The sequence below is a fragment of the Elephas maximus genome, chromosome 2 (genome assembly GCF_024166365.1).
Source record: "Elephas maximus indicus isolate mEleMax1 chromosome 2, mEleMax1 primary haplotype, whole genome shotgun sequence".
Taxonomy (NCBI): domain Eukaryota; kingdom Metazoa; phylum Chordata; class Mammalia; order Proboscidea; family Elephantidae; genus Elephas; species Elephas maximus.
In genome coordinates, this window is record NC_064820.1 from 173,842,659 (window position 1) to 173,869,477 (window position 26,819).

The window sequence follows — 26,819 nt, forward strand, 5'->3', positions numbered from 1 at the left end:
TGTGAATCATAAGTAACCTCTCTCTCTCTTCCATACAGCTGTTGGGTAGATCGATTGACTTGAATAGACTTATCACCCAGCGCATTTCTGCTGCCATGTATAAATCCCTCGACCAGGCCATCAGCCGCTTCGAGAGTGAGGACCTGACCTCCATCGTGGTAAGAGACTGGGAGTTGATGGGCATTCTGCTTTGGAATTCCACAGACAAGAAGCTTAGCTGGGGATCATCGTTAGCCTAGTACTGGGCCAGTTAAGGAGAAGCAGTGAGTCTCTTTCCCCTCTAAATGGATCAGAAAGCAAAAAGACAAGCAGAATGTGTGTATTTTGCCAGCCTTTCCCCAGGTTCACTGGGTAGGGAGGATGTTCTTGAAATCTCTAGAGCTGGCCAACCCTCAAGCACAGCTGCTTGTCCTTAGGATTCTGCAGAGGAGGGCAAATGGATTAGTGATCCAAAGAAGACGGAGAAGGGTACATGCTGGACTAGCTTCCTTCGCATGCAGTCGCCCAGAGTCCCACGCTCAGATGGGCCCTGCACTGGGTTTAATGCTCTGCTGTCTCCGTCTTGAAATTCATAGTAATTTTTTAAAAAAGGCCCCCACATTTTCATTTTGCACTGTGCCCCACAAATTATGTAGCTGGTCCTGATGTACAAACATGGACCAGCCCGCTCCCTTCTCTCATAAAACAGCAATTTGAACTTCCCTTCATTAATTTTCTCTCTTCAAGAATTAGAATAGACTTAATTGATTAGGATTTAAGGGAATCAAAGGAAGACTTTAATGCTTTCAAAAATAGATGAGAATAAATTCAGGAAATAGAATATCACCATTAGAACAACATAGTAACAATTTTTGCAGGCAATATGGACGCTAAAGTTAGAGGGCAAAATTTGAGAAGAAACAGGATACTAGCACAGTTCCAAACTGTCTCTCCCAAGATATTTGTTAGTTACAAAGGAAAAAATAGCAACTTTACAGTGGAGAAACCCAGCAGAAACCTCTCCAACCAAGTACCAAGATTAACATCACAGAAATGCGATGTATTAATAATGTGTACCCCCTCATATGATATTCTTCTCTGGTATTTTTGGCAAAATTCAAATCTAAATCAAATCCCTGGAAAATATAAGACAAACCCAGTTGAGAGGCATGCTGCATTGTCTTAGTCATCTAGTGCTGCTACAACAGAAACACCACAAGTGGATGGCTTTAACAAAGAGTTTATTTCCTCACAGTAAAGTAGGTTAAAATCCAAATTCAGGGCATTAGCTCCAGGGGAAGGCTTTCTCTCTCTGTCAGCCTTCTCATTGATCTTCCCCTGGACTAGGAGCTTCTCCTCACAGGGACCCCAGGTCCAAAGGAACGGCTCTGCTCCTGGCACTGCTTTCTTGGTGGTATGACGTCCCCCCACTCTCTGCTTGTTTTTCTCTTTTATGTCTCAAAAGGGATTGCCTCAAGACACAATCCAATCTTGTAGATTGAGTCCCGCCTCACTAACACAACTGCTGCCCATCCTCCCTCGTTAACATCATAGAGGCAGAATTTAGGATATATAGGAAAATCACACAATACCGGGATTCATGGCCCAGCCAAAATGATACACACGTTTTCTGGGGGACATAATTCAATCCATGACACACATACACATAAAAAAGTGAACATTACTCTTCAAAAGTATAGAGGAAAGACTTAGAACTGTTGCAGGTGAAAAGAAACTAAGGAGACATAACAATTATATGCAATGTGGTACTCTGGATTAGATCCTAGAACCAAAAAAGGACATTAGTGGAAAAGCTGGTAAAATCTGAGATCTAAATAGTCTGTCATTTGTTGTTGTTAGGTGCCATTGAGTGGGTTCCGACTCAAAGCGACCCTATGCACCACAGAACGAAACACTGCCTGGTCCTATGCTATCCTTACAATTGTTGTTATGCTTGAGCCCATTGTTGCAGCCACTGTTGTCAGTCCATTTCATTGAGGATCTTCTTCTTTTCCACTGAGACAGTATTTACCAAGCATGATGTCCTTCTCCAGGAACTGATCCCTTCTGACAACACGTCCAAAGTACGTAAGACGCAGTCTTGCCATCCTTCTTCTAAGGAGCATTCTGGTTGTACTTCTTCCAAGACACATTTGTTCGTTCTTTTGGCAGGCCATGGTATATTCAATATTCTTCTCCAACACCACAATTCAAAGGCTCCAATTCTTTGCCTGCCTTATTCATTGTCCAGCTTTCGCATGCATGTGGTGCCATTGAAAATACCGTGGCTTGGGTCAGGCACACCTTAGTCTTCAAGGTGACATCTTTGCTTTTCAACACTTTAAAGAGGTCCTTTGCAGCAGATTTGCCCGTTCCAGTGCGTCTTGTGATTTCTTGACAGCTGCTTCCATGGCTGTTGATTGTGGATCCAAGTAAAATGAAATCCTTGACAACTTCAATCTTTTCTCTGTTTATCATGATGTTGCTCATTGGTCCAGTTGTGAGGATTTTTGTTTTCTTTTTGTTGAGGTGTAATCCATACTGAAGGCTGTGGTCTTTGATCTTCATTAGGAAGTGCTTCAAGTCCTCTTCACTTCCAGCAAGCAAGGTTGTGTCATCTGCATAATGCAGGTTGTTAATGAGTCTTCCTCCAATCCTGATGCCCTGTTCTTCTTATAGTCCAGCTTCTCGAATTATTTGTTCAGCATACAGATTGAATAGGTATGGTGAAAGGATGCAACCAAGACGCACACCTTTCCTGACTTTAAACCATGCAGCATCCCCTTGTTCTGTTCAAACAGCTGCCTATTGACCTATGTACAAGTTCTTCATGAGCACAATTAAGTGTCCTGGAATTCCCATTCTTCGCAATGGTATCCATAATTTGTTATGATCCACACAGTTGAATGCCTTTGCATAGTCAATAAAACACAGGTAAACATCCTTCTGGTATTCTCTGCTTTCAGCCAAGATCCATCTGACATCAGCAATGATATCCCTAGTTCCACGTCCTCTTCTGAATCCGGCCTTGAATTCCCTGTCAATATACTGCTGCAGCCGTTTTTGAATGATCTTCAGCAAAATTTTGTTTGCATGTGATATTAATGATATTGTTCGATAATTTCCACATTTGGTGGGATCACCTTTCTTGGGAATAGGCTTAAGTGTGGATCTCTTCCAATTGGTTGGCCAGGTAGCTGTCTTCCAAATTTCTTGGTATAGACCAGTGAGCACTTCTAGTGCCACATCCGTTTGTTGAAACATCTCAATTGATATTCCATTAATTCCTGGAGCCTTGTTTTTTGCCAATGCCTTCAGAGCAGCTTGGACTTCTTTCAGTACCATCGGTTCCTGATCATATGCTGCCTCTTGAAATGGTTGAACGTTGGCTAATTCTTTTGGTATAATGACTCTGTGTATTCCTTCCATCTTCTTTTGATGCTTCCTGTGTTGTTTAATGTTTTCCCCATGAAACCCTTCACTATTGCAACTTGAGGATTGAATTTTTTCTTCAGTTCTTTCAGCTTGAGAAATGCCAAGCATATTCTTCCCTTTTGGTTTCTATCTCCAGCACTTTGTCCATGTCATTATAATACTTTACAGACAATGTTCTGCTACTATTCATAATGTTCTCATTGGCTAATTATTTTCAGAAGTAGACTACGGGGTCCTTCTTCCTAGTCTGTCTTAGTCTGGAAGCTCAGCTGAAACCTTTCCTCCATAGGTGACCCTGCTGGTATCTGAATACCGATGGCATAGCTTCCAGCATCACAGCAACACACAGGCCCCCACAGTACGGCAAACTGAGAGACACGTTGGGGGTCTGTCATTTAGTTAATAGGATTTTATCAGTGTTAATTTCCTAGATTTGATGATTCTACTATGGCTGTCAAGATGTTAACATTGGGGAAGCTGGATAAAGGGTATGCAGGAACTCTGCTGTTTTTATAACTTTTCTGTAAGTCTAAAATTATATCAAAATGAAAATTTTTAAGTGAACAAAGTAGTAAAAATAAGGTTTAAGAACTAGAGCTGTAGAGTCAGAAGACCTGGGATTGGTCCTGGCTCTGCCACGTACCAGCTGGGTGATCTCAGGCAAGTTACTTATATTCTCTAAGCCTGTTTCCTTGTCAGTGAAATGGAGGAAATAATAGAATCCACCTCACAGGGTTTTTATAAGGATGAAACTAGATATTCCCTGGGAAGAACTTGGCCTATCCTCTCAAGCATTAATAAATATTAGCTAATGAAAAGAGGATGAGAGGAACATAGAAATTGTTGGCTTTGATGAAGTACTCTTAGGGAGAATTTCCAGCAGCATTTCATAGGACAACTCGGCCCAACTGCACACCTCAGCCCTGGGTCAGTTATTTGAAGAGACTAACATAGCACATGTTCTGCTGCAAAATGATTTGGCCACTTCTGTTTTGAGAAATGGAATTGTTATTTGTTTATGCCAAAAGGTTAGCAGTGATTATCTCCAAGTGTTGGGGTTTTTGGTTTCTTATTGTTTGTTTATCTACATATTCTGGGTTCCAATGACTATGAGTTGGAATCGACTGAACAACAGTGGTTTTGGTTTAATGATGAATATATCTTATACAGAAAAAATGGTGATTTTGCTGTTTTAAAAAAAAATGTGTCCGTCGCCTTTTCCCACCCCTTGAAAGGCACGGAATGTTCTTTTAGCTGAGAAAAAAAAACAAGTGAAAGCCTTTGTTTATCAGGTAAGGTCAATGGCTATCTGGGAGTACCCACTTCCTGTGAAGTCCACAATGAGGAGACCCCAGAGAAACTCTCCTTTTGGGGTCAGGACAGTCCCACTCATCTTGGCTAAGAAGCTTCTGCCTCTACTAAGCAATAATCCAAGAAATTTGCTCCCCTCAGCCCCTTCCTCCACCTTAGAAACTCCATCCTGAGTGGCAGTGGGGAGGCAGCTTGATTCGGAGCTGGGAGAGGTTGTAGAAGATTTGTCAGTCATTTTACACCACTGAGCAAATAGATTCTTGGAGAGACTTGACTCTGAAGTTAAACACTGGCAGCCTGCAGGCTGTGTTTTGCATAGTGTATCTGAACTTTTGAACCAACATTTTACATTTGGGTTTTATCTGAACTTTTGAACCAACATTTTACACTTGGAAGAATTCAGATAAAAATGCAGAAACTCTGGCATCACCAGAGTGGCTCCCATATAGCAGCAGTTGCCTGGAAATGACTAGAAGGTCCTGTTTTCGATGGGTGTACTCTCTTCAGTTTGCCTGGAGCCCCAGTTGTGGCCCACTTCATCATGTGTATTACCTATCAGGCCTCACTGTGCCTGAGTTTGAGACCCTGGTTCTTCTCACCTACCTGAGGTCACAGAGCTGGCGAACAATTGAGTGTGGATCTTCTGGCCACCATTGAAGAGCTCTTTCTACTGTTTCACAGAAGTTGCCCATTTGGGTGTTTTATGCCCCATGTCTCCAATTTTGCTTTTCTGTGTTGCCACCCAGAAATGCTGGAGGTGTATTGGCTAAGTGCTGTAGCTGTTAACCAAAAGGTCGGCAGTTCGAATCCACCAGGTGCTCCTTGGAAACTCTATGGGGCAGTTCCACTCTGTCCTATAGGGTCACTATGAGTCAGAATCAATTTGACAGCAACAAATTTTGGAGGGTCTTTTTTGGTGTTGCCACTCAGTATTTTGGCTTTACTGTAGAAAGTTGGTATCTACTCAGAAGGTGTCTAAGCCACGACTTTTTAAGCCTTCCATGCCTGTATACACAGAGTCCCGAGTCCACCAGGCAAATGTGCTTCTGATTCTAAGGCTGAAGAGCACAAGATGCATGATGCAGAAACACAGACTGAACTATGGAACAGAGAAACACATCTGAACTCATCGCTTGGTGGAAGAAGTAAAACTACAGTTTCAACAGGCCCCACATTAGGGCTCAGAACTCCCTTCAGTCTCTCTTAGAGACACTGACATGCGTTCGTGAGACTGTTAAAATCACAGAACGTTAGAGCAGAAATTGTTCCTCTCTTATCTACAGTTATCTTCCCAGTAACAGGGAACCTCAGTGCCAAGGGACTGAGTAACCTTGGAAATAAACTCGTTAGCATTTACTCAGTTTATTTTTAGTTTATTATCTGTCCTACATCAGTGGGAACAAAGGTACAGTCAAGCTAGCTAGACTCCAAGATACAGTAAGCAGAAAGTGGATACTGATGTTCTTCCCTTTGTGAACTGCACTATGCACAGTGGCTGGAAACTTGTTCTTCTGGCTGCTGCTCTAGAATCCTTTCCTCCCTCCCAAAGGCCAGCCCTGCTTGGCTCCTCTCCAGTCTCTTATCTTAGTGCAGGCCCCGAGGTCTCTTAGCCCCATTTTGCTGCTGGTCCTATAATGTCTCGTCACCACTCTCCTTTCCTTTCTTCCACCCCCTCACCCAGGGAACCAAGAGTTTACCTTTTTCTCAGTTCATGCTGATAGCAGCCCTGAGTGGAGAAGCTGATGGAGTTGACTCCTTCTTTTAAATTAATACTTAAACTCTTTTCCTCATGGAAACACTCCAGTGTATGTAGAAGTAGAGAGATGAGTCCACTGGACCCACTTTATGAATCCCCAGGTTCAGTTATCAGTGTATAGCCAATCTTGTTTGCTCTCTACCCTTCACTTTTTTTTTTTTTAATAATTTTTATTGTGCTTTAAGTGAAAGTTTACAAGTCAAGTCAGTCTCTCACACAAAAACCCACTACTCTCCCCGTGATGAGACAGCCTGCTCTCTCCTTCCACTCTCTTTTCGTGTCCTTTTCGCCAGCTTCTAACCTCCTCCACCTTCTCATCTCCCCTCCAGGCAGGAGATGCCAACCTAGTCTTAAGTGTCCACCAGATCCAAGAAGCTCACTCATCACCAGCATCCCTCTCCAACCCATTGTCCAGTCCAATCCATGTCTGAAGAGTTGGCTTCAGGAATGGTTCCTGTCCTGGGGCAACAGAAGGTCTGGGAGCCATGACCTTCCAGTCCTTCCAGTCTCAGACCATTAAGTCTGGTCATATGAGAATTTGGGGTCTGCATCCCACTGCTCTCCTGCTCCCTCAGGAGTTCTCTGTTTTCCCTGTCAGGGCAGTCATCGGTTGTAGCCAGGCACCATCTAGTTCTTCTAGTCTCAGGATGATGTAGTCGCTGGTTCATGTGGCCCTTTCTGTCTCTTGGGCTCGTAATCACCTTGTGTCCGTGGTGTTCTTCATTCTCCTTTGATCCAGGTGGGTTGAGACCAATTGATGCATCTTGGATGGCTGCTTGATAGTGTTTAAGACCCCAGATGCCACTCTTCAAAGTGGGATGCAGAATGTTTTGTTAATAGATTTTATTATGCCAGTTGACTTAGATGTCCCCTGAAACCATGGTCCCCAGATGCCTACCCCTGCTACGCTGGCCTTCAAAGCATTCAGTTTATTCTGGAAACTTCTTTGCTTTTGGTTTAGTCCAATTGTGCTGACCTCCCCTGTACTGTGTGCTGTCTTTCCCTTCACCTAAAGTAGTTCTTATCTGCTATCTAATTAGTGAATACCCCTCTCCCACCCTCCCTCCCTCCCCTCCTCATAACCACAAAAGAATGTTTTCTTCTCAGTTTAAACTGTTTCTCAAGTTCCTATAATGGTGGTCTTATACAACATTTGTCCCTTTGCAACTAATTTCACTCAGCATAATGCCTTCCAGGTTCCTCCATGTTATGAAATGTTTCACAGATTCCTCACTGTTCTTTATCAATGCGTAGTATTCCATTGTGTGAATATACCATAATTTATTTATCCATTCATCCGTTGATGGGCACCTTGGTTGCTTCCATCTTTTTGCTATTATAAACAGTGCTGCAATAAACATGGGTGTGCATACATCTGTTCGTGTAAAGGCTCTTATTTCTCTAGGATATATTCCAAGGAGTGGGATTGCTGGATCATATGGTAGTTCTATTTCTACCTTTTTAAGGAAGCGCCAAATCGATTTCCACAGTGGTTGTACCATTTGACATTCCCACCAGCAGTGTAGAAGTGTTCCAGTCTCTCCACAGCCTCTCCAACATTTATTATTTTGTGGTTTTTGGATTAAGGCCAGCCTTGTTGGAGTGAGATGAAATCTCATTGTAGTTTTGATCTGCATTTCTCTAAAGGCTAATGATCATGAGCATTTCCTCATATATCTGTTAGCTACCTGAATGTCTTCTTTAGTGAAGTGTCTATTCATATCTTTTGCTCATTTTTTAATTGGGTTATTTGTCTTTTTGCAGTTGAGTTTTTGCAGTATTATGTAGATTTTAGAGATCAGGCACTGATCAGAAATGTCATAGCTAAAAACTTTTTCCCAGTCTGTAGGTAATCTTTTTACTCTTTTGGTGAAGTCTTTGGATGAGCGTAAGTGTTTGATTTTTAGGAGCTCCCAGTTATCTAGTTTTTCTTCTACGTTCTTTATAATGTTTTGTATACTGTTCATGCCATGTATTAGGGCTCCTAACATTATCCCTATTTTTTCTTCCATGATCTTTATCGTTTTAGATTTTATATTTAGGTCTTTGATCCATTTTGAGTTAATTTTTGTGCATGGAGTGAGGTAGGGGTCTTGTTTCTTTTTTTTTTTTGCAGATGGATATCCAGTTATGCCAGCACCATTTGTTAAAAAGACTATCTTTTCCCCATTTAACTGTTTTGGGGCCTTTGTGAAATATTAGCTGCTCATATGTGGATGGTTTTATGTCTGGATTCTCAATTCTGTTCCATTGGTCCATGTATCTGTTGTTGTACCAGTACCAGGCTGTTTTGACTACTGTGGCGGTACAATAGGTTCTAAAATCAGGTAAAGTAAGGCCTTCTACTTTGTTCTTCTTTTTCAGTAATGCCTTATTTGCCCGGGGCCTTTTTCCCTTCCATATGAAATTGTCTACCCTCCACTTTTATCCCCAGCCCCAGATCATTTTGAAGCAAGTCCCAGACATCATGTCATTCTAGTTATAAATTTTTCACTATATAGCTCTAAAAGGTGAAGATGTATTTTTCCTAACCTAATCACATAACCCTCTGTGGCCTGGAGTGTTTCCCTGATGAGCCACAGGCAGAAAGCTTCACTGTAGAGAAGCAGACTGGCTACCCAAGACATTTGGCCCACAGAAGTTTTATTTGACCCACACAGAGGTTATCCTTTTTTTTTTTTTTAATTGCCAGCATTTAAGTCCATTTCAACCTTCTTTTGAAAAATGACAGGATCTGTCGTCACTAAGCTGCGTTCAGATATGACAACAACCAGCTGGAGTTAAATAGCAGCTCTGCCTTAGCTGGGCATGGGTTCTCTAACTTGAAACAGACAACCCACCCCAAAGATTCCTGCCCCAGTTTGTCTTCTTTATCTGACCTGTTCACCCCTAGAGCCATTTACGTTTGCAAGTTTTGATCCAATCCTATACCCATTTTGGAGACAAAGACTCTGAGTTTCAGAGAGACAGAGCTCCAAGATTGGAACCTTGGTCTTGGGTCTCTACTTGACCAACTCTGGACGCCATTCAAGGTTGTGGCCGAAGAGAATAAAACTGAATCTCGAGAGCACTCCTCCATCTTGTGACCTGAGACCAGTTAGCTTTAGTCCCAGCCATTAAAGCTGACCAGCTGACCACCCTACCTCCTGGGCAGACTCTGGTATACTGCCCTTGCTGATGCTCTTTTAGCTTTTATATTGTAAAAGTACTTTTACCTTTCAGAGGGTTTTCATAGATCTTGCTTCCTTATTTTAGGCTGCTGTATCACAGGGGCCAAGAACACATGATTTGGAATCAGAAGACCTGGGTTTGTACCCCAAGCCCTGTAAGTGTGACCTGGGCCAAGTGATTTAACCTTCTGAGCCTCAGCTTTCTCCTCTTATCAGACAAGGATAGTTGTACCAACCTGACAAGACAGCTTAACCAAAACAGTGCAAGAGTGTCCTGGAGTTCCACAAAGTTAGGGATGCCCCTCCCCCTGGACAAGACTGTGCTTCGATTTTCTTTCATAGCAATGATCAAGAAATTATAAGACAAGAGGCCAAAACCAGCCAAAAGGGTTGCTCTCTTCCTTTATTTCCCACCAGATGCAGCATCCTGGATATTATCCACTCAGCTCCTGCTCTCTGCCTGAAGGTGATTCCAAGTGATCAGGTCCACAGCTCTCACACTTCATCCCCTGGAAAGACTGCAGAGGGTTTGCCCATGGCTTGCTTCCTGCACTGGTGTATTGGATTCCTGGGGCTGCCATTAACACAGTACCACAAACTGGGTGGCTTAAAATGACAGACGTTCAGTCTCGCACAGTTCTGGAGGCTAGAAATCCAAAACCAAGGTGTTATCATGGCTGTGCTCTGTCTCAGAAGGTTCTAAGGGAGCCTCCTAGCTTCTGGCAATTACCAGCACTTCGCGAGGTTTCTTGGCTTGTGGCAGCGTCACTCCAGTCTCTCTCTCCATCATCACCTGGCTGGCTTCCCTGTGTCTCTGTGTCTCCTCCCCTCTGCTTAAGGACACCAGTCATTGGATTAGGACTCACCCTACTACTATATGTCTTCATCTTAATCTGATTGTATCTACAAAGATCCTGTTTCCAAACAAGGTCACATTCACAGGTACCAGGGCGTAGGACATGAACGTATATTTTGGGGGACACAGTTTGCTCTGTAACAGCTGGCATGTGTAACCAACCCGTGTGACTGAAACACCTACCTACAGTTCAAAGGAGGAGAAATTTTGCCCCTACCTCATTTACAAATGAGAGAGTTATAGTACACAGTGATTAAGAACGTGGACTTTGAAGCCCAACTGTGTGGATTTGAAACCAAGTTACTTAACTTCTCAAGGCCTTAATTTCTATATGAGTAAAATAAAGACAGCAGTGATACTGACATGATAGGATTTTTATGACCATTAAATGAGTTAAAACAGGAAGTGCTTAGAATTCTTTTGGCACATACTAAGTTCAACCATACAAAATTAACATTTGACAGATTGATTGATATTTGACAGAATTTGACCCAAAACAGCAATTTTATAAGGTTCCATCTAATAGCACTTAATAGATCACTGAATACCTGGTAAGCAGTTATTGTTATTTTCTGAAGGGCAGAGATGTGCCTTTGGTGATATCCAGTCATAATGTTCTTTTGTTTTACTCGTGACACTGAGAGACAAGGTTTTTCCTCACCAGTGTAGAAACTGGAGAGCAAGCAAGCTTTCCAGTTTAAACAGGAATTTGTACATGGTATGTGGTCTCTTTCCCAGGGCAGACATGCAGCCCCCTTCAGCATAGTCTGGCAATTCCTTCTGCTTCTCAGAAAAAGGGACAGTTGTTACTTGTCACCTTGAGGTCCTGGTCCCCATGTACGTGGTTAGGAGCTTGAGGGACTCTCACACCTACATGAAAGGGGTCTGTAAGACAGTGTTGTGTGTGTAAGGTTGACACCCAAGTCCTTAGTAGCTGCGGTTCTCTCTGGGCAGGAGCTGGAGTGGCTGCTGGAGATCAACCGGCTAACACACCGCCTGCTGTGTAAGCACATGACCCTGGACAGCTTCGATGCCATGTTCCGGGAGGCCAATCACAACGTGTCTGCCCCCTACGGCCGCATCACCCTGCACGTCTTCTGGGAGCTGAACTTCGACTTCCTCCCCAACTACTGCTACAATGGATCCACGAACCGGTAAATGAGTCCCTGCACAAAGAGGACTAGGGCTGAGGATCAGGGGAACAGCAACCTGCCTCCTCCAAACCAAGCCCGGTGCATGTCGATTCATTCCTGTAACAGATATTTCACTGAGCCCCTGCTTAGTGCAGGCTCTGCACTGGAGGCTAGGGATACCACGGCAAGCATGCAGATACCTCCCTGCCCCTTGGAGCCTTCAGGCTAGAGGAGGACACCCATGATCAAACAACTGCATGACAAATGTCACAAACAGGAAAGAGATGAAGGAAGGCCCACAGAGCCATGAGGGGGTAACAGGGCTGCCTGATTCTGTCCAGGAAGGTGGTGTGAACCTCAGGAAGCCTCTCTGAAGAAGTAATGCTTGAATTGAGATGCAAAGGACGAGTAGGAATAAATAAGGCAAAATGGGAAATGAGTATGAATGTGCCAGGCAAAGTTTCTAAGAGACTGGTGAGGGTGGAGTGAGTAGGATGCAGAATAGTGCCGTTAAAGACAAGGCAGGACACAGGAGGAAGCAGGAAGCAGACCAGGATGACTCTGTAGGCCACATCAGGATCAGGCATTTACAAGCCTTGGGAGAGCTCGAGGCAGGGAAGTGATATGATCAGATTGTACTTTTACAAGGACAGCCACGTATCTGAACGCATGTGTGTGAAACAGCTGGATATTTGCAGAGCGCACCTACACATGACAAGTGGGACGTGTCTCCCACAAACTGCGTGGCCCTGGGCACTGAGGTAGACTCGATTCCTAATCTCTCTATTCCCAGAGAGGCTCATAACCAGGTTGAAGAGGTGAGACATGTACACAGGTACATAAAACTAGCTGCTGTGGAGTCGACTCCAATTCATGACAACCCCATTGTGTCAGAGTAGAACTATGTTCCAAAGGGTTTTTAATGACTGATTTTTCAGAAGTAGATCATCAGGACTTTCTTCCACGACACCTCTAGGTAGACTTGAACCTGTAACCTTTCGGTTAGCAGCCGAGAATGTTAACTATTGTACCACCCAGAGACTCCACACAAGTACATAAGGATGCACAAAAATGTACACATTTGCAGGTCCTCTCAGTATCCCTAGGGCCAGTATTACATAAGTATACATTGAATGGATAGAAATCCACAAAGGCACCTGAATCCACACAGTTATGGAAGGTGCCTGAGTCCATACACTTAGCATCACAGACTTTCTGTTCTCTAAAGATTTGAAACTTTTAAACCTCTTGAGCAAGAGGTTGGCAAATTACAACCCATAGGCCACATCCAGCCCACCACCTGTTTGCACAACCCATGAGCTAAGAATGGCTTGGACTTTGATGTTTTTTGATGGTTGGGGAAAAAATCCAAGGAATAGTAATAATATTTAATGACAAGTGAAAATTCCTTGAAATTTATGAAGTTTATTGGAACACAGTGACACTCGTTTGTCTATGTATTGTCTGTGGCTGCTTTTGCCCCGCAATGTCAGAATTGAGTAGTTGCAACAGAAGTCGGTGTGGTCCACAGAACCTAAAATATTTAGTCTGGACCTTTGCAGAAAAAGTTTGCTGGCCTCTGCCCTTGATAAACCAAGCTGAGGTTGAAGGAATGGAGTCCTGGAGAAGGGCCATTTTCAGGCCCAGCCCACAGTCCTCAGCAGCCACAAGCCCTGCGTCAAGCCTGTAAATCTGGACTGCTGTTTTCCCATCTGTGGAAAGGGTACAGTGGTTGAATGAGAGGATGTCAGAAGAGCAACCAGCTAAGAAACGGTGGGTGCTGTTGCACCAGTGTGAACCTTCACCTGGCCAAGAAGGGCTCTCACTCTGTCATATCCCATGGAGAGCAATATTAGAACCCAATTAACTTCTGCCCCATCTCTTCTCTTTCACCAGTTTTGTCCGAACCGCTATTCCTTTCACCCAAGAACCGCAAAGAGATAAACCCGCTAATGTCCAGCCTTATTACCTCTATGGATCCAAGGTAAGTAGTCCTGCTATGTCCTACCTGTAAGAGGGTTAGTGAGAGAAAACAGAGGAGTGATCCCTGAATCAGAAAAGCAAGAGGGTGTGGAGATGAAGGAGCAGCAGTGAGATCCAGGCAGAAACAATCGCACGTATATTCACTTTTATTTGTTCACAACATGCAGGGATGGGGAGAATACAGAACTAGCAGGACAGGAAACTGAGCAGGAGCAATGAGGTGGGGACTTCACCATCGAGCAGGGAAATAGGTCTGTGGAGCTTCTTGTCTCGGCTTCTCTTCTCCTGTCTCTCATTTGATTGATTGTGGTATCGTTCCATGGTTCTGGATATTGTGCTCCATAAATATAAGGGATTTGAAGACCGGAAGAGGTTGGAAAGGTGGAGGTTCGAAGGAAATCCCAGATGGCTGGAGATGGACCTGAGCAACAGGTCTTCTGCCTATTTGCTGCTCTTGCTCACACGTACACATCCTGGCTCTAACTAAACCTTCCCAAATGGTGTCTCTATTCTAGGCCAGTCAGTCCTTTTTGCCACTCATTAAGCAAATGTTTATTAAGCATCCACTGAATGCCAGATTCTACATGCTAGAAATACACCAGGGATCAAAACACAATCTCTGCCTTCTCAGGTTCCATTTCCACAGCCAAGGTGGAGCAAGGGGACAGTGTTCACAAATGCTCACCAACACCACTGAGTATGTAGGAGGTTCTTTTCTTACTGTGGAGGTTTATATGGAGTGATAAAGAATGCCACTGAAAGGGCTAAATAGATCAACAAAACAACGCCACCATTTTTCTCTGCAATGGAATACAAATGGCCACTGTTGACCCCATTCTCAAAAAGAAAGCACAAATGGATTTAGAGGAGGAACTGACAGTGTAACAGTGTGACAAAGAGTTCTCCTCTAGGTTGGACAGTCCTTGCTTTGGAAGTGTGGTTAACCAAGATGATTTTCCAGCAGTTGGGCCCAAAGGTGGGGTTTAGAAGATCTTAGGGTGACCATGGGAGAGGGCAGGATCTTCTCCAGCATAGCCAATCTGGTCAAGGCAATTATCTCAAATCAAGGGAAGCTTATAAGTGGTTCATAGACTGGAATTAGATAATATTTACTCACAAAGTGAAAAAACACTTCCCTTTTCAATTATCTTTCAAACCTTATGATTATATCAAGGAGAAGGTGAGATTTTGGTGCTAATATCTTTAATACCTGTCCAATATTTGCTTATATCCCTTTTTATCAAAGATAAGAGAGAGCAGGTCTCCAGCCTTGAGCCTTTGGCAGGCAACAGGATCTAAATTGAACTTATTATTACTTGTTTTCATTGTATTTATTCCTATAGATCTTTCCTTCTATTTATATCAGGAGAGTACTGAGTTTTTTATTTATGGAGTAATAATATAAGGCTATCTTTTAAAAACAAGTTCAAGTTTCAAAAATGAGTCACTTTAAAGAAAAATACTGTTAACTGTAAAGATAGTCCAGGATTAAAAAAAAAATATGGAGCTGGGGTACAGAAAGGTGTGTGATTGCCTGGGATTTGGAAAACTCTAGAACAAGGCTTCCTCATACCTTCCCAACATAATCCCCCTACACATCAGAGAAGACTGAACATCCACCCAGCAGACTGAAGGTATAGCTCAAAGAGCTCACCTACAACTCAAAAATTTCCTGGAAGTATTGTTTTATTTTGTCATATAAATTTTACTTTTGCCTCCATGGTATATCCATGTTTGTTTTAATGTTAGAATAATGCTTTTAAGTCTTAACTGTGCCCCACAATGGGCTCTCCTGAAGGGATGCCACGTTTCTCCGTTGGCACACCCTAGGAGTACATATTTTCGAGTTTGAAAAGTTTTGTCATAGGGCATTCACCAAACCAGTTCTTCCCCAAGACATCTGCAGGGAGCTAAATGGGTACTCTATAGACAATTTTTTTTTTTTAACGAAAGACCTACTACGTGCAGGGTTTTAGCTATACGATGCAGGCTGTCTCCTCCCTACCTCTCACTCCGCAAGCGGAGGCAGCCTGGCAGGTTGATCACTCCCCTCCCTGTGTAAGGCATCTATCTCCTCCTCGGGGGCATCCTGGGCAGCTTCCTCTTCCGGTTCAGCGGCAGCTCCAGAGTTCTTGCGCGGCATTTCCACCAGGGGGAGCCCCTGCAGGTCTTCTTCCCCCTGACCAAGAGCTGGCGCCTCTTCCGGCCATCTCACCAGTCCATTGGCTTCCTCCATGTGGCCAGCTCTGTAAGACCACCGAGGCTCGTGGCAGCGAACGCACCAGAACTGGAGGCAGATGAAGGCTAAGACGGCTGTGAAACAGGCCAGCAGGATGGCCATCAGCACCCAAAGGGAGATTTGGGGGTCTACCAGGGAGCTTCCAGAAGCCAGTGGGCTCTTATCCAGAGTGTGGAACATAGTGCAGTAGTGCCTGTAGGGGAAGGTGATCTTCTTGCAGCTGATACACAGAAAGTAGAGAGTAGAAGGAGCCAGATGTTCCAGCACCACGGAGCTGATGGTTCGAGGCACCTTCTCTTCGTGGTGGAAGCTGTAGCGAAGATAGCCAGAGAAGATGCTGTTCCAGTTGGGCCTGTACATAATATGGTAGTAGTCCTCCAGGCAGGGCTCCGAGGACGACCAGGAAATGATGGCTCCCGAATAAGAAACGTTCCCAACCTCGATGTTCATCTCGATTCTGAAACCAGAATCAAAGTGAAGAGTGACATCCCCCTATCTAAGTACTTATTTGTAATGATCATAGCCACCATTTATTTTTTTATAGGGACTAACATGACCCCCAGTTCTACAAACAAATGGAGGCAGAGAAGTTAAATTACTTAGCATATATAGCTAAGAAGTGTTAAATGTCTCATGCCAAAGCTGGTGGCCTTCAGGCCAAAGAAAATTCACCCATATCCCCCAGGTTCATCCCACCCTGGTTCAGATCCTTTAGGTGTAACATTGTTCCAACCCTTAAAAAAAAAAACCAGGAAGAATAAAAGAAGAAATCAGCACCACAGAGTTCCCACCTGCTCTGTGACATCCAGTCAGGAAGTTCTTTCCCCTAAAATTTCCCTTCTTGATCTGCTTCTGCTCCAAACGATGTTAGCTCAGTTATCTAGAACATTCTGCCCACTACTTTTTCAGCCTCCCGGTCCTGATGCCCATGGTAACAGGAGACTTGCTTCATCACTCATCGGCTGCTGATTTTACCCCAAAACCTCTGCTCGCGTATTGTTTGTTGGTTTGTTTTTTTCAAAGCCAGTGGTACCCAGGATATCATTTCATAGGTAAAAAGAATCAGCTCCTAAATATTTATTACTACGGGTACTATAAATAATAACAATAACTACCGGTAGTTAGTGAGCAGTTGCTCTGTCCAGGCCATGCTAGCTGCCTGACATGCTGTAATAAATTTCCTTTTTTCTTCTACATACCCTCTGAGGTGGATCCCCATTTTACAAATGAGCAATCTGAGGTCAGTCAGCTAATAAGTGGAACTAAGATTCAAGGCCACTCAACCACTTGACTTCCAGATGGAAGGCTGCTGGGTTTAGCAACTGACCATTATTGCAAAGTGAGGTGGGGATCCTGAGCCCCAGTTCCTGTTTTTCCAGACAATTCAAATGAACCCCCTTCAGATTGCCACCCCTGCCATTTTCAAGCTTTTTAGTTTCCCTTTAATTCTGTCCACTTGAGAGAGAGAGAGTTCTCTTCCACTGAATTTCCCCTGATCTAAAATTAGGGGACCATCATATTCAGCCTATGTATGTTTGTGTATAAGTCTCACCTGCTTTGTTTTCCACCCCTCCTTTCTAATATAAAATACAGGTTTCGCTTTAGTGTGCAGTAACATAATAAAAAGCAGTTGCTAGGATTTTAACCTGAATTGGATATGAAGCTGAATTGATTTCTGTTATGAGCTGCCTTTCTCTCTCCCCTGCTTCCCTCCCACCTGTTTTTGTGCCCGTATTTCCAGGGGCGCAGTGCAGAAGGGTACACAACGTAAAGTAATTTTTCAGTCCCTGTTTTCCTTCTCTAAAAATGACAGTGAATTAAAATGCTCGGGAAGGGGAAGAGCTCTTTTCCATTTGGCTGGAAATTTTTTCCCAGAAAATTACGTAACGAAGAAGACTAGACAGGTACACTCAGATCCATCCTAGGAAGGTCATTGCAGAGGAGACTGACTCTTTGTGCTCCGTCTTTTGGTCTCTTTGTCTTACACATCCGCCCACCCCACCCCAACACCCTACACATTCCTATAACCACATTTCCAGCCACAACGAAAAACCCTGCCATTGGGAGTAGTCAGAAATCACGTTTCTTGTCATGAATCTTTTCTCCTGTTTGCCTCGTACCTGATACTGGCTGGCTCTGCAGACTGAGTTCCCCACAGCAGACATTTTCAATAGCTTTCCGTCAGGATGCTAGCAGCGTCCTTGGTTTTTAGGATGAAATCATTCTTTATTATTTACTTCTGTTTCTAAATTTCCCTTATTTTGAGCTATTCATGTTATCATGCCTGGCCCTTCTCTGAGGCAAGCGTGAAAGAAAAAGGTATTTACATTTCCGAGAAGCGCCATTCATGTCTCTTACCTGATGCTGGCAGTGTATCCGGCTAGAGCTCAGGTTCAGAAGCAGAGTAGACCAAAGCTGAAAGAATGGTGCTTTCTCCCCTCCTCAGCTATGGGCTCTCCGTGATACCTCTCACCACTGTCTGAGTAATCCTACTGTCGCCCCCAGTGCTCACATTATTCATTTCTTCAGATCAGCATCATTCACCATGGCAACCAACAGGCATCTCTATGCATGATGCTCACAGGGACCAGTCTGGAAAAGCTTTTGCCCAGGGAGAGGAGCTGTCACTCTTTTGGCCAAAAAAAAAAAGGCAAACAGTCTCCTGAAAATTAATCCCCAGGATGGTACTGATTCTTCCAGCGCTCCTGCATCTCCTCTTTAATTGGCCAGTATCATTTCTCCCTATTTTCTTGCCCCATCTAGATCCTCTTTGGACAATGTTTTCAAACAGGAAGATGTTCCTGGTTATTCCACAACTAAAACGATAGCTTTCATCCTCATCCCCTCTCACCCCTGCTTCCTACCCCACCTCTTTATCCTTTTCCTTCTTCTGGCCTCCTGTGGCATTACCTACTTATATGGCCTTGGTCAAAGCCCTGTTACTCTGGGCCTCAATTTTATCATCTGTAAAGCATGGGCTAGATCTGGGGACAAATAGAAGGTGTAGGTACTGTCCCTGCTCCATCCCGAACCCACATCAGGCTTGCTCTGCTATCATGGCAGCCTTTCTATTTGGGTTCCAAAACTGCCACAGAGTCCTTTTCAACACACACATCCCAAGCAACTGCTTACCAGTCAATTGGAGTTGACACCAGAAATGGAAACTGTTCACTGTTCCTGGATTGGATTTTTTCCAACGTTCCTTTCCATTCAAGAATCCCGATTTTGCTTTCTTGCCCTATTTTCATGTCCCACAAAAATGTATATGCCTCTGAGATTCCGTTCCCTTCTTGTCACCCCAAATTTTGTGAGAACACACTTGTTCTTGTTGTGACCATACAGGACGGCATAGAACTGCCCCATAGGGTTTCCAAGGCTATAATCTTTATCCCTCAGAGCAGCTGGTGGGTTCAAATTGCTGACTTTTCATTAAGCAGCTGAGCACTTTAACCACTGTACCACAAAGACTTCTAGGAACATGCTACCACCTTTCTATCGAGGAGATCTCAGCATGTCTGAAATAGAGGATAAAAAGTTGCTCAGATAGTTTAGACATGAGGTGTTTTATACAATTATATGTTTAAAAAAGTCAGCTTTGCTCTTCTTGGTTCTTAGTATCCAAGGAAATCAACCCATAAAGGTCCTCTTGTGAGTCATGTCAAAAACAATCAAAAAGTTGTTAAGAGTTAGCTGGTGAGTCACAGAACCCTCCCCTGGCCCCAGGCCTCTGTGAGAATGAAGTCACGGACGTCCAGAGTTCCTTTATGAGACACTTGCCCAGTGGATCTTCTTTGACATTCAGTCTTCCCAGAGGCCTGTCTTAAATCTCTTGTAATGCGCGCAGCACATCTCTTCCAAACGCTCACGGTGACTCCCTGCAGAGCATAAAAGTGTCCTCTCCACAGAAAGGCCAGTTCAGGTGTTTTGCAGGTACCTTTTGAAAGGGTTATTTTGGGGGGAATTAAAACACCAGAGCTTGGGGGCCTGGAGAGTGGTGAGGTGGAACTCATAACTTTATCCTCAGAAATTGTGGATTTGTTTTAATGTTCCTGGATGACATTTTTAACCGTGAGCTTTTTATGTTTGAGGAAATAAGACTTTCAGAGAACCTGAGGCCTAGTGGTCCTCTAGTTTCACTGACCCAGAGAAAAGAAATGGCATTCCAGAGGCCACAGAACTGATTCCAGGAGTGGAAACCGAGTCCCTGACTCTGAGTCTAGGGCTTGTCCTGCTCCTGTAGGCCATCCCTGATCACCAGCAGGACCCAGAGGAGACAGTAGAGCCCTCGGTAAATGAGATAAACTATGGGGGACACCTGCCTTAAGAGGCAGCACCCAGGCAAGCTCACTCCTTCTCCATCATCAGGGAGGGTCCTGCCATAGTATATCCAAGTTGCAGCCTCCTCCACTGTAAGACCAACTGGTTCCCAGTTGGTGGTAAACTACTGCAGAGGAAGTCAGCCAAGCGTAGGGTCCTGATTCACCCTCCTGAACGTGGCAGTGAAGGAAAGACGTGCGATTATTGCTGTGATCCCAAACCTGGATTGGCACATAGAAGGAGGTAATAGTTCAGAGGGCAGGCCCTGAAACCCCAGGCTGGGTTCAAATCCTGGTTGTGTGGCCTTGGACTAATTTTCTCACTTTTCTGTGCCTTGGTTTACTCATCTGTAAAATGGGACTATCAATAATACTTGCCTTACAGTGATGTTGTAGGGTCCCTGGGTAGCACAAATGGTTAAGAACTGGACTGCCAACTAAAAGGTTGAAGGTTCAAAAACCCACCCAGAGGCATCTCAGAAGTGAGGCTTGGCGATCTGCTTCTGAAAGGTCACAGCCTTGAAAACCCTACGGAGCAATTCTTCTCCATACACATGGGATCACCATGAGTTGGAATTGACCAGACGGCAACTAACAATAACAACAGTGGCTGTTGTTATAGTTGGTTGAACCCATGTCTGTAAAGTGTTGGGCTTGGGAATGTTGTTATTGTCATTAGTTGCTGTCAAGTCAGCCCCCAACTCATGGCAGCCTCACGCACAACGGACAAAATGCCACTCCACTAAAACCTGTTCAGCATCATAGCAATGAGTAAGTCTCCACTGACAGACAGATGACGGCTGCACGTGAGGTGCATTGGCTGGAAATCAAACCCAGGTCTCCCACGTGGAAGATGAAAATTCCGCCACTGAACCACCAATGCCTAGAAATGGTTATTATTAAGAAGAAAAGGTCAGTGGGTCAGAGCCATTTCCTCAGCTGGTCGGACCTTCATCCAGAGGTTAGAAAGAGCAGGGTTTGCTTTCTACGTTGTATTTCTTTGCCTTTTTTTTTTTTCTCCTTCTTACAGTACTTTTATTGTTTTGTTTTATTTTGAACATACAAGCTTACTGTACAGAATTTCAAGAATATAGAAAAGTTCAAAGAAGGCAGTAAAACTCATGCAACTCAGAGATAACCACTGGGAACATTTTGGTGCATTTTACACGTGTTCTCTCCTTTCATCCACAGTCTCCCATTTTACAAAGGGAGAAACTGAGGCTCAGAGACATTAATTCACTTGACCATTGTCACAAAGCTAAAGAGTAGCAGAGCAGTACTTTAAGCCTGGTCTGTTGTCCTCAAGGGCCTGAGCTCCAAGCCAGCCTCTTGGATGCACTGCTGTTCAGCTTGACTCTTCTATGGGCTGTGGTTCTAAGTCAACAATAGCTCTTTGCCTTATGGCTTCTCCTGGAAAGTAGAAATGGGCCTTCCCAGTGCAATGGACTCCAAAATGATGGTGACAGACAAGGAACTGAAAGACCTTGCAGAGAACATCCAGCCACCTGATTGTAGCCAACGGAGATGGGAAAACATGAAGTACATTTGAAGAAATACAGGCAGCAAACGTTTCCTCTTCTGAATGTCCCTGCTCTAGAGTCAGAAGTCCAGAGTCCAAGCACCACCGGTTAATTTAAGAGCTGTGCCACTCAGGGGTGATGTTGAATGTGAAAAACATTTAACAACCAGTCTTGTAATCTAAATTAATATATGAATCAGAACTTTAAAAATATATTCTCTAAATAAAGTGTATGTATATAGTCCATCATTAAACTGCTAACTGAAAGGTTGGTGGTTCGAATCTACCCAGAGGCACCTCCAAAGAAAAGCTTAGAGATCTCCTTCTGAGAAATCAGCCATCGAAAGCCTTATGAAGCACAGTTCTACTTTGACACACATGGGGTCACCGTGAGTCATTCTTGATCCCACGGCAACTGGTTTATCATGAAACTGCCTCTTAAGTGGTATAGCTTGTGATGCAAATTATTTATGAAATTATCTGACTAATTTCCAAATACTTTTTGGCCTTTAGAAACGGTTGGTGTGATCTTTTTGTTGGACTTGGTTGCTGGTAGCTAAAAGATGCCCCTGTCTGAGCCACAGTTTAGCCTCAGAGAAACTCAGCAAACTCTTGTGATAACTTTCCCGTTAAACTGATAGTCCTTAGGATGCAGGACCCAGTGCTTTGCTGCAGCAAGCTGGGTACACCTTGACCTGGTGCACACGTGGACGCCAGCACTTCTCACATGGCCTCACTGGAGGCGTCTGCACCTCGGCCTCTGACAGCACCACCAGGAGTACCACCTGCTCCACTGCCACTGCAGCCACCACCTCCCTCATGTCCACATGGTACCAACCCCAGACTCGGCAACAGTCTTTACCTACCACTCCAGAAGGATTTTGTTATTTTAGCATTTATATGGCAGAATATCATCTTGTATTTCACCCCAGGCAAGTCTCTTCACTTTGCTTGGGCTTCAGCTTCCTCCTTTATTAAATTGGGATAATTGTACCTGGTATGGAAACCCCAGTGGTGCAGTGGTTAAGAGCTATGGCTGCTAACCAAAAGGTCGGCAGTTCTAGTCCACCAGACGCTCCTCAGAAACTCTGTGGGCCAGTTCTACTCTGTCCTATAGGGTTGCTATGAGTTGGAATCGACTGGACGGCAATGGGTTTGGTTTTTACCTGGTAGAGTAGGCTGATAATGGCCCCAAAGATATCAGATCTTAATCCCTGGAACCTGTAAATGTTACCTTATTTGGAAAGAGGGCTTTTGCAGATGTGATTGAATGAAGGATCTTGAGATGGGGAGATCATCCTGGATTATCCAGGTAGGTTCTAAATGCAATCACAAGAGTCTTTATAAGAGAGAGGCAGAGGGAGATTTGACACACACACAGGAGAAGATGATGTGAAGACAGACCAGAGAGATTTGAACATGTTAGCCTTGACAATTAGAGTGATGCAGCCACAAGCCAAGGAATGTCAGCAGTCACGAGAACCTGGAAGAGATAAGGAACAGATTCTCCCCTAGAGCCTTCAGAGGGAGCATGGCCCTGTGGACACATTGATTTCAGCCCAGTGTTGCAGATTTCAGACTTCTGGCTCCAGAACTATGAGTATGAGAGAGTAACTTTCTATTGTCTTAAGCCACCAAGTTTGTGGTAGTTTGTTACAGCAGTCACAAGGAACTGATACGCCTGGGCAATTATGAAGGAATTAACATGTGAAAACATTCATAGACAGAGAAGCGTTATACGTGTGTGTCATCATCTGGGTACAAATGATAAAGGGAAGCGGTACCAGTGATTTCTTTCCAAATATGTTTGCATCTCTCAGTATTATAGGGCTGATTTGATACCCCAGAACTGGAAGGTTTGGTTACTATTCTCCCTCTCACCTTCTCCACAGCATTTTATTCAAGAGATAAGAAAGGAAGGGGCACCATTTCTTGAATTCTGTACAGCAAACTCCCTTGGATCTTTCAATCTCTGAGCTGAGAAGGCCAAGGAGTCCAGAACTAGATGCTGGCGACTCAGCCCTGAAGTTTACCAAAAGTCCAGAAGGGACAGAGTCGTCAGCAGTTTTACCCGTGATCTAGCAGCAGATTTGAACCTGTGACTGGGGATTTACCCATAACGTGGGTTTCACCCTGTGACCTTCCAGACGAGGACAATGTAGCTTTTAGTCATTAGCTCCAGACTTCATTTACAGGCAGTGGTTTTAGAGAGTTGAGATGCAGCTCCCCAGCCTAAATTAGAGGGCTGTGCTTGTGCTTGTGGGCTGACAATATTCAAATTATTCAAGGAACCTTAGAGAAATTGTAACTAAAACAGGAAATTCGAAATGGCTTTAATTCCTCTGGGGATCTCTGAAAACAGCACTTAGACGATTCCAAAAAGCAGAGACGCAAATTGCTTGCAAATTCAGTTTGCCAAATAAATACCCCTCCTTGTTTTGAGTGCCTGGCAGTGTTTACCATCTGGTGATAGAGACCTTACGATTCAGAGTTCCTGTACAGGTACTGCTGTGGTGATCAGGGTCTGCCAGATCAAACTCACTGTGTTTTTTCTCTCCTTAAAATAGTGGTTTTGCTTCTTAACAAAATGAGCCCCACAGTAATAACCTAGCTCTAATTCCTGAATTGGGAGTGTGTATTTCTCTAGTGCTCATAAAGTTACCTATTTTATGCAGTGTGGGTTTAAACAAGCTTGATTTGAAGTGAGCCATCCTGAACAGATAAGATACATAATTAGTTTCTAAAGGAAAGCACGCTGGCTTTTAACCTGAGTCAGTTAGCAGGATTTAGGATTTGTTCAGCGTATGAGATTTGTGGCACGTTTCCAATGTCTGTTGCATTCCTGTTTCTCTTTGCCAAACCTCAGAAAATGCCCAGGCTCCCATATTCCCACATTTTCTCAATAGGGCCCAGCCTCCTATTGAGCCAGCAGGTCAGATGGGTGCCCTCAGGGGATGTGTGTGCATGGACTCTTAGCATGTGGGTGCCATTCCTCTTGCATGTGTGTGGTGTGTTTTGGGGGGATGAGGGAGGCGTGGAGGGGAGTTTGGTCACTTAGAAGGAGGATTTGAATTCTGCTCATTTCATGCTGGTCCTTGCTGAGCTTGGGCAATGAACTGAGGCCTAACTGCCAGTCTAGACCAGAATCCAAGACTGATGTACGAACATCAGCAGGAGACCTCCTGAGTGCACTGAGCGGGTCTATAGGGGATTTTTCAAACTCTTGTGTGTGGTAAACAATTCCAAAATGACTCTCCCCTCTGCCTAGAACAGGGGAGGGTTGCCGAACAGTTTTCACCAATTGGAATACATTTTTATTTGTGCTTACCGGGAAGTACTAAGAGAAACCTGGCACCGGAAATTCCTTGGGTGGTGGTGAGGGTTGGGGAGAGCCTGGGAAAGAAAGCTTCCAGGAAGAGTGCAGGGGAGCTGGAGCCTCTGAAGGGAACATGACTGTTCCAACTCCAGCCTCAGGCACCATTCCCTGCTAACAACCCCACACAGTGTTTCTCAGCCTCCACTAGGATGAGGGACTGTACAGTATGACCTGTTGTTGGACAGCTCTCATTTTTCCTAATAGCTTTATTGAGATATAACTCACTTTCCACACAGTTTGCCCATTTAAAGTGGTTATAGTTCAGTGGTTTTTAGTAGTTACTGAATTCAACCATCATCATAGTTAGTTTTAGAACTTTTTGTCATCTCCTGAAAAAGCCCTGTATTCTTTAGCTATCACCTCCCTACGCCCTAATCCCCAGCCCTATGCCAGCTCAAGCTGTGGAGTCAACTCACTGGGGTCCTCTTCAGGATTTCATCCACGCCATGATTTTGCTTTATAATCTATAGATGTAAATGTTGGAAGTAAATTAGGTTGTCATAGCCCAGTGGGTTTTATTTAGGTATAATTTTATACAGTAAAATGTACAGCTTGCGAGTATCCATATAGTTCCCAGAGTTTTGACAAATGATACATCTGTGTAGCCAACAATCCAATCAAGATGTGGGGCAGTTCCACTACCCTAGAAAGTTCTCTGATGCCACTTTTTAACCAATCTCCCGCTCCTTGTAGAGGTGTCCTGTAGTTGGTTTGGTGTCCACAATACACACGTCATCTCTGGAGAGGGAAAAGAGAACACAGAATGGAGCGGTGATAGGGGTTGGGGACTAGGATGAACTCACTTAGGAGAGTCAATGCCCCTAAAATCCTGAGCCCTAGGCACCTCATTCTCCTAACCCTAGTTCTGGGCCTGTTTGATAATGTAGCCTGTTACTGGGGCGTTGAAATGGATTTGCTCCACGTATAGAAAATAACTGAATAAGCCTGGCCACATGGTTGGCTTAATCAAATTCAGCAATTCATACACTTCTAGGATTTGCTGTGAATACCATGCTTTGGAGTCAGGTATATTCCCCTCCCTACATAAACCATTCTGCCCCATAACATTTAGAGATCCTTAGTAACTATATGAAACACCTCCCTCTCCCAGGCTCATCCTCTATGTCATATTGTGTTCAGGCAGGGTTTACTGAGTGGCAGCTCCTCAGTGTTAGGTAGATAATTCCACACATTTTCACATTCCAAGCTTCCCAGTATGTAGGCACTGGCTTTCCAAACACGCTATGAGTCAGCCTGGTGAGCGAGTGGGTGTTCTAATTCTTCACAAATCCTTGTCGTTAGAGGGTGTCATAATTGTATTCTTCACGAATCCTTGTTATTAGAGGGTACTATAATTGTGGTAAGGAGCCCTCGTGGCATAGTGGTTAAGTGCTCAGCTGCTAACCGAAAGATTGGCAGTTCCTACCCACCTAGCAGCTCCTCTGGAGAAAGACCTGGCAATCTGTTCCTGTAAAGATCACAGCCTAGAAAACCCTATGGGGAAGTTCTAGCCTGTCACATGGCATTGCTATGAATTGAAAATCAACTCAGTGGCACCCAAGAGCACCGACATAATTTTGATTCTTGTTTTGCAAAGTTTAGGATAGATCGTGGGTAATAAAACATACTTAACTCAAAAACTAGACTGAACATAATTAAATCTTCCCTCTGTGGCTCCAAAGGGTGTTCAGAGTCTTGCAGCCTTCCAGAAGCATCACTGCAGTCCCTAGTTAGGTCACGTAGAAC

The 26,819-nt window shown here is 44.1% G+C and overlaps 2 protein-coding genes across 6 annotated transcripts in view; one reads left to right on the forward strand and one right to left on the reverse strand.

Moving 5' to 3' along the window:
- Positions 1-26,819, forward strand: part of CYFIP2 (cytoplasmic FMR1 interacting protein 2) — a 159,137-nt gene that overhangs the window by 88,974 nt on the left and 43,344 nt on the right. For all 5 annotated transcript variants that reach the window (XM_049874213.1, XM_049874210.1, XM_049874211.1 and 2 more), the window contains exons 21-23: positions 39-158; positions 11,462-11,661; positions 13,537-13,624. In XM_049874213.1, coding sequence (XP_049730170.1) covers positions 39-158; positions 11,462-11,661; positions 13,537-13,624 — 408 coding nt within the window. The remainder of the gene's footprint in view (positions 1-38; positions 159-11,461; positions 11,662-13,536; positions 13,625-26,819) is intronic.
- On the reverse strand, positions 15,220-16,312 carry FNDC9 (fibronectin type III domain containing 9). The gene has a single exon (XM_049874214.1). The coding sequence runs from the start codon at positions 16,310-16,312 to the stop codon at positions 15,632-15,634; it is 681 nt and encodes a 226-aa protein (XP_049730171.1). The 3' UTR covers positions 15,220-15,631.

Excerpts from the sequence above, each read along its gene's own strand:
- FNDC9 (XM_049874214.1), bottom strand. The coding sequence starts at position 16,312 with ATGAACATCGAGGTTGGGAACGTTTCTTATTCGGGAGCCATCATTTCC.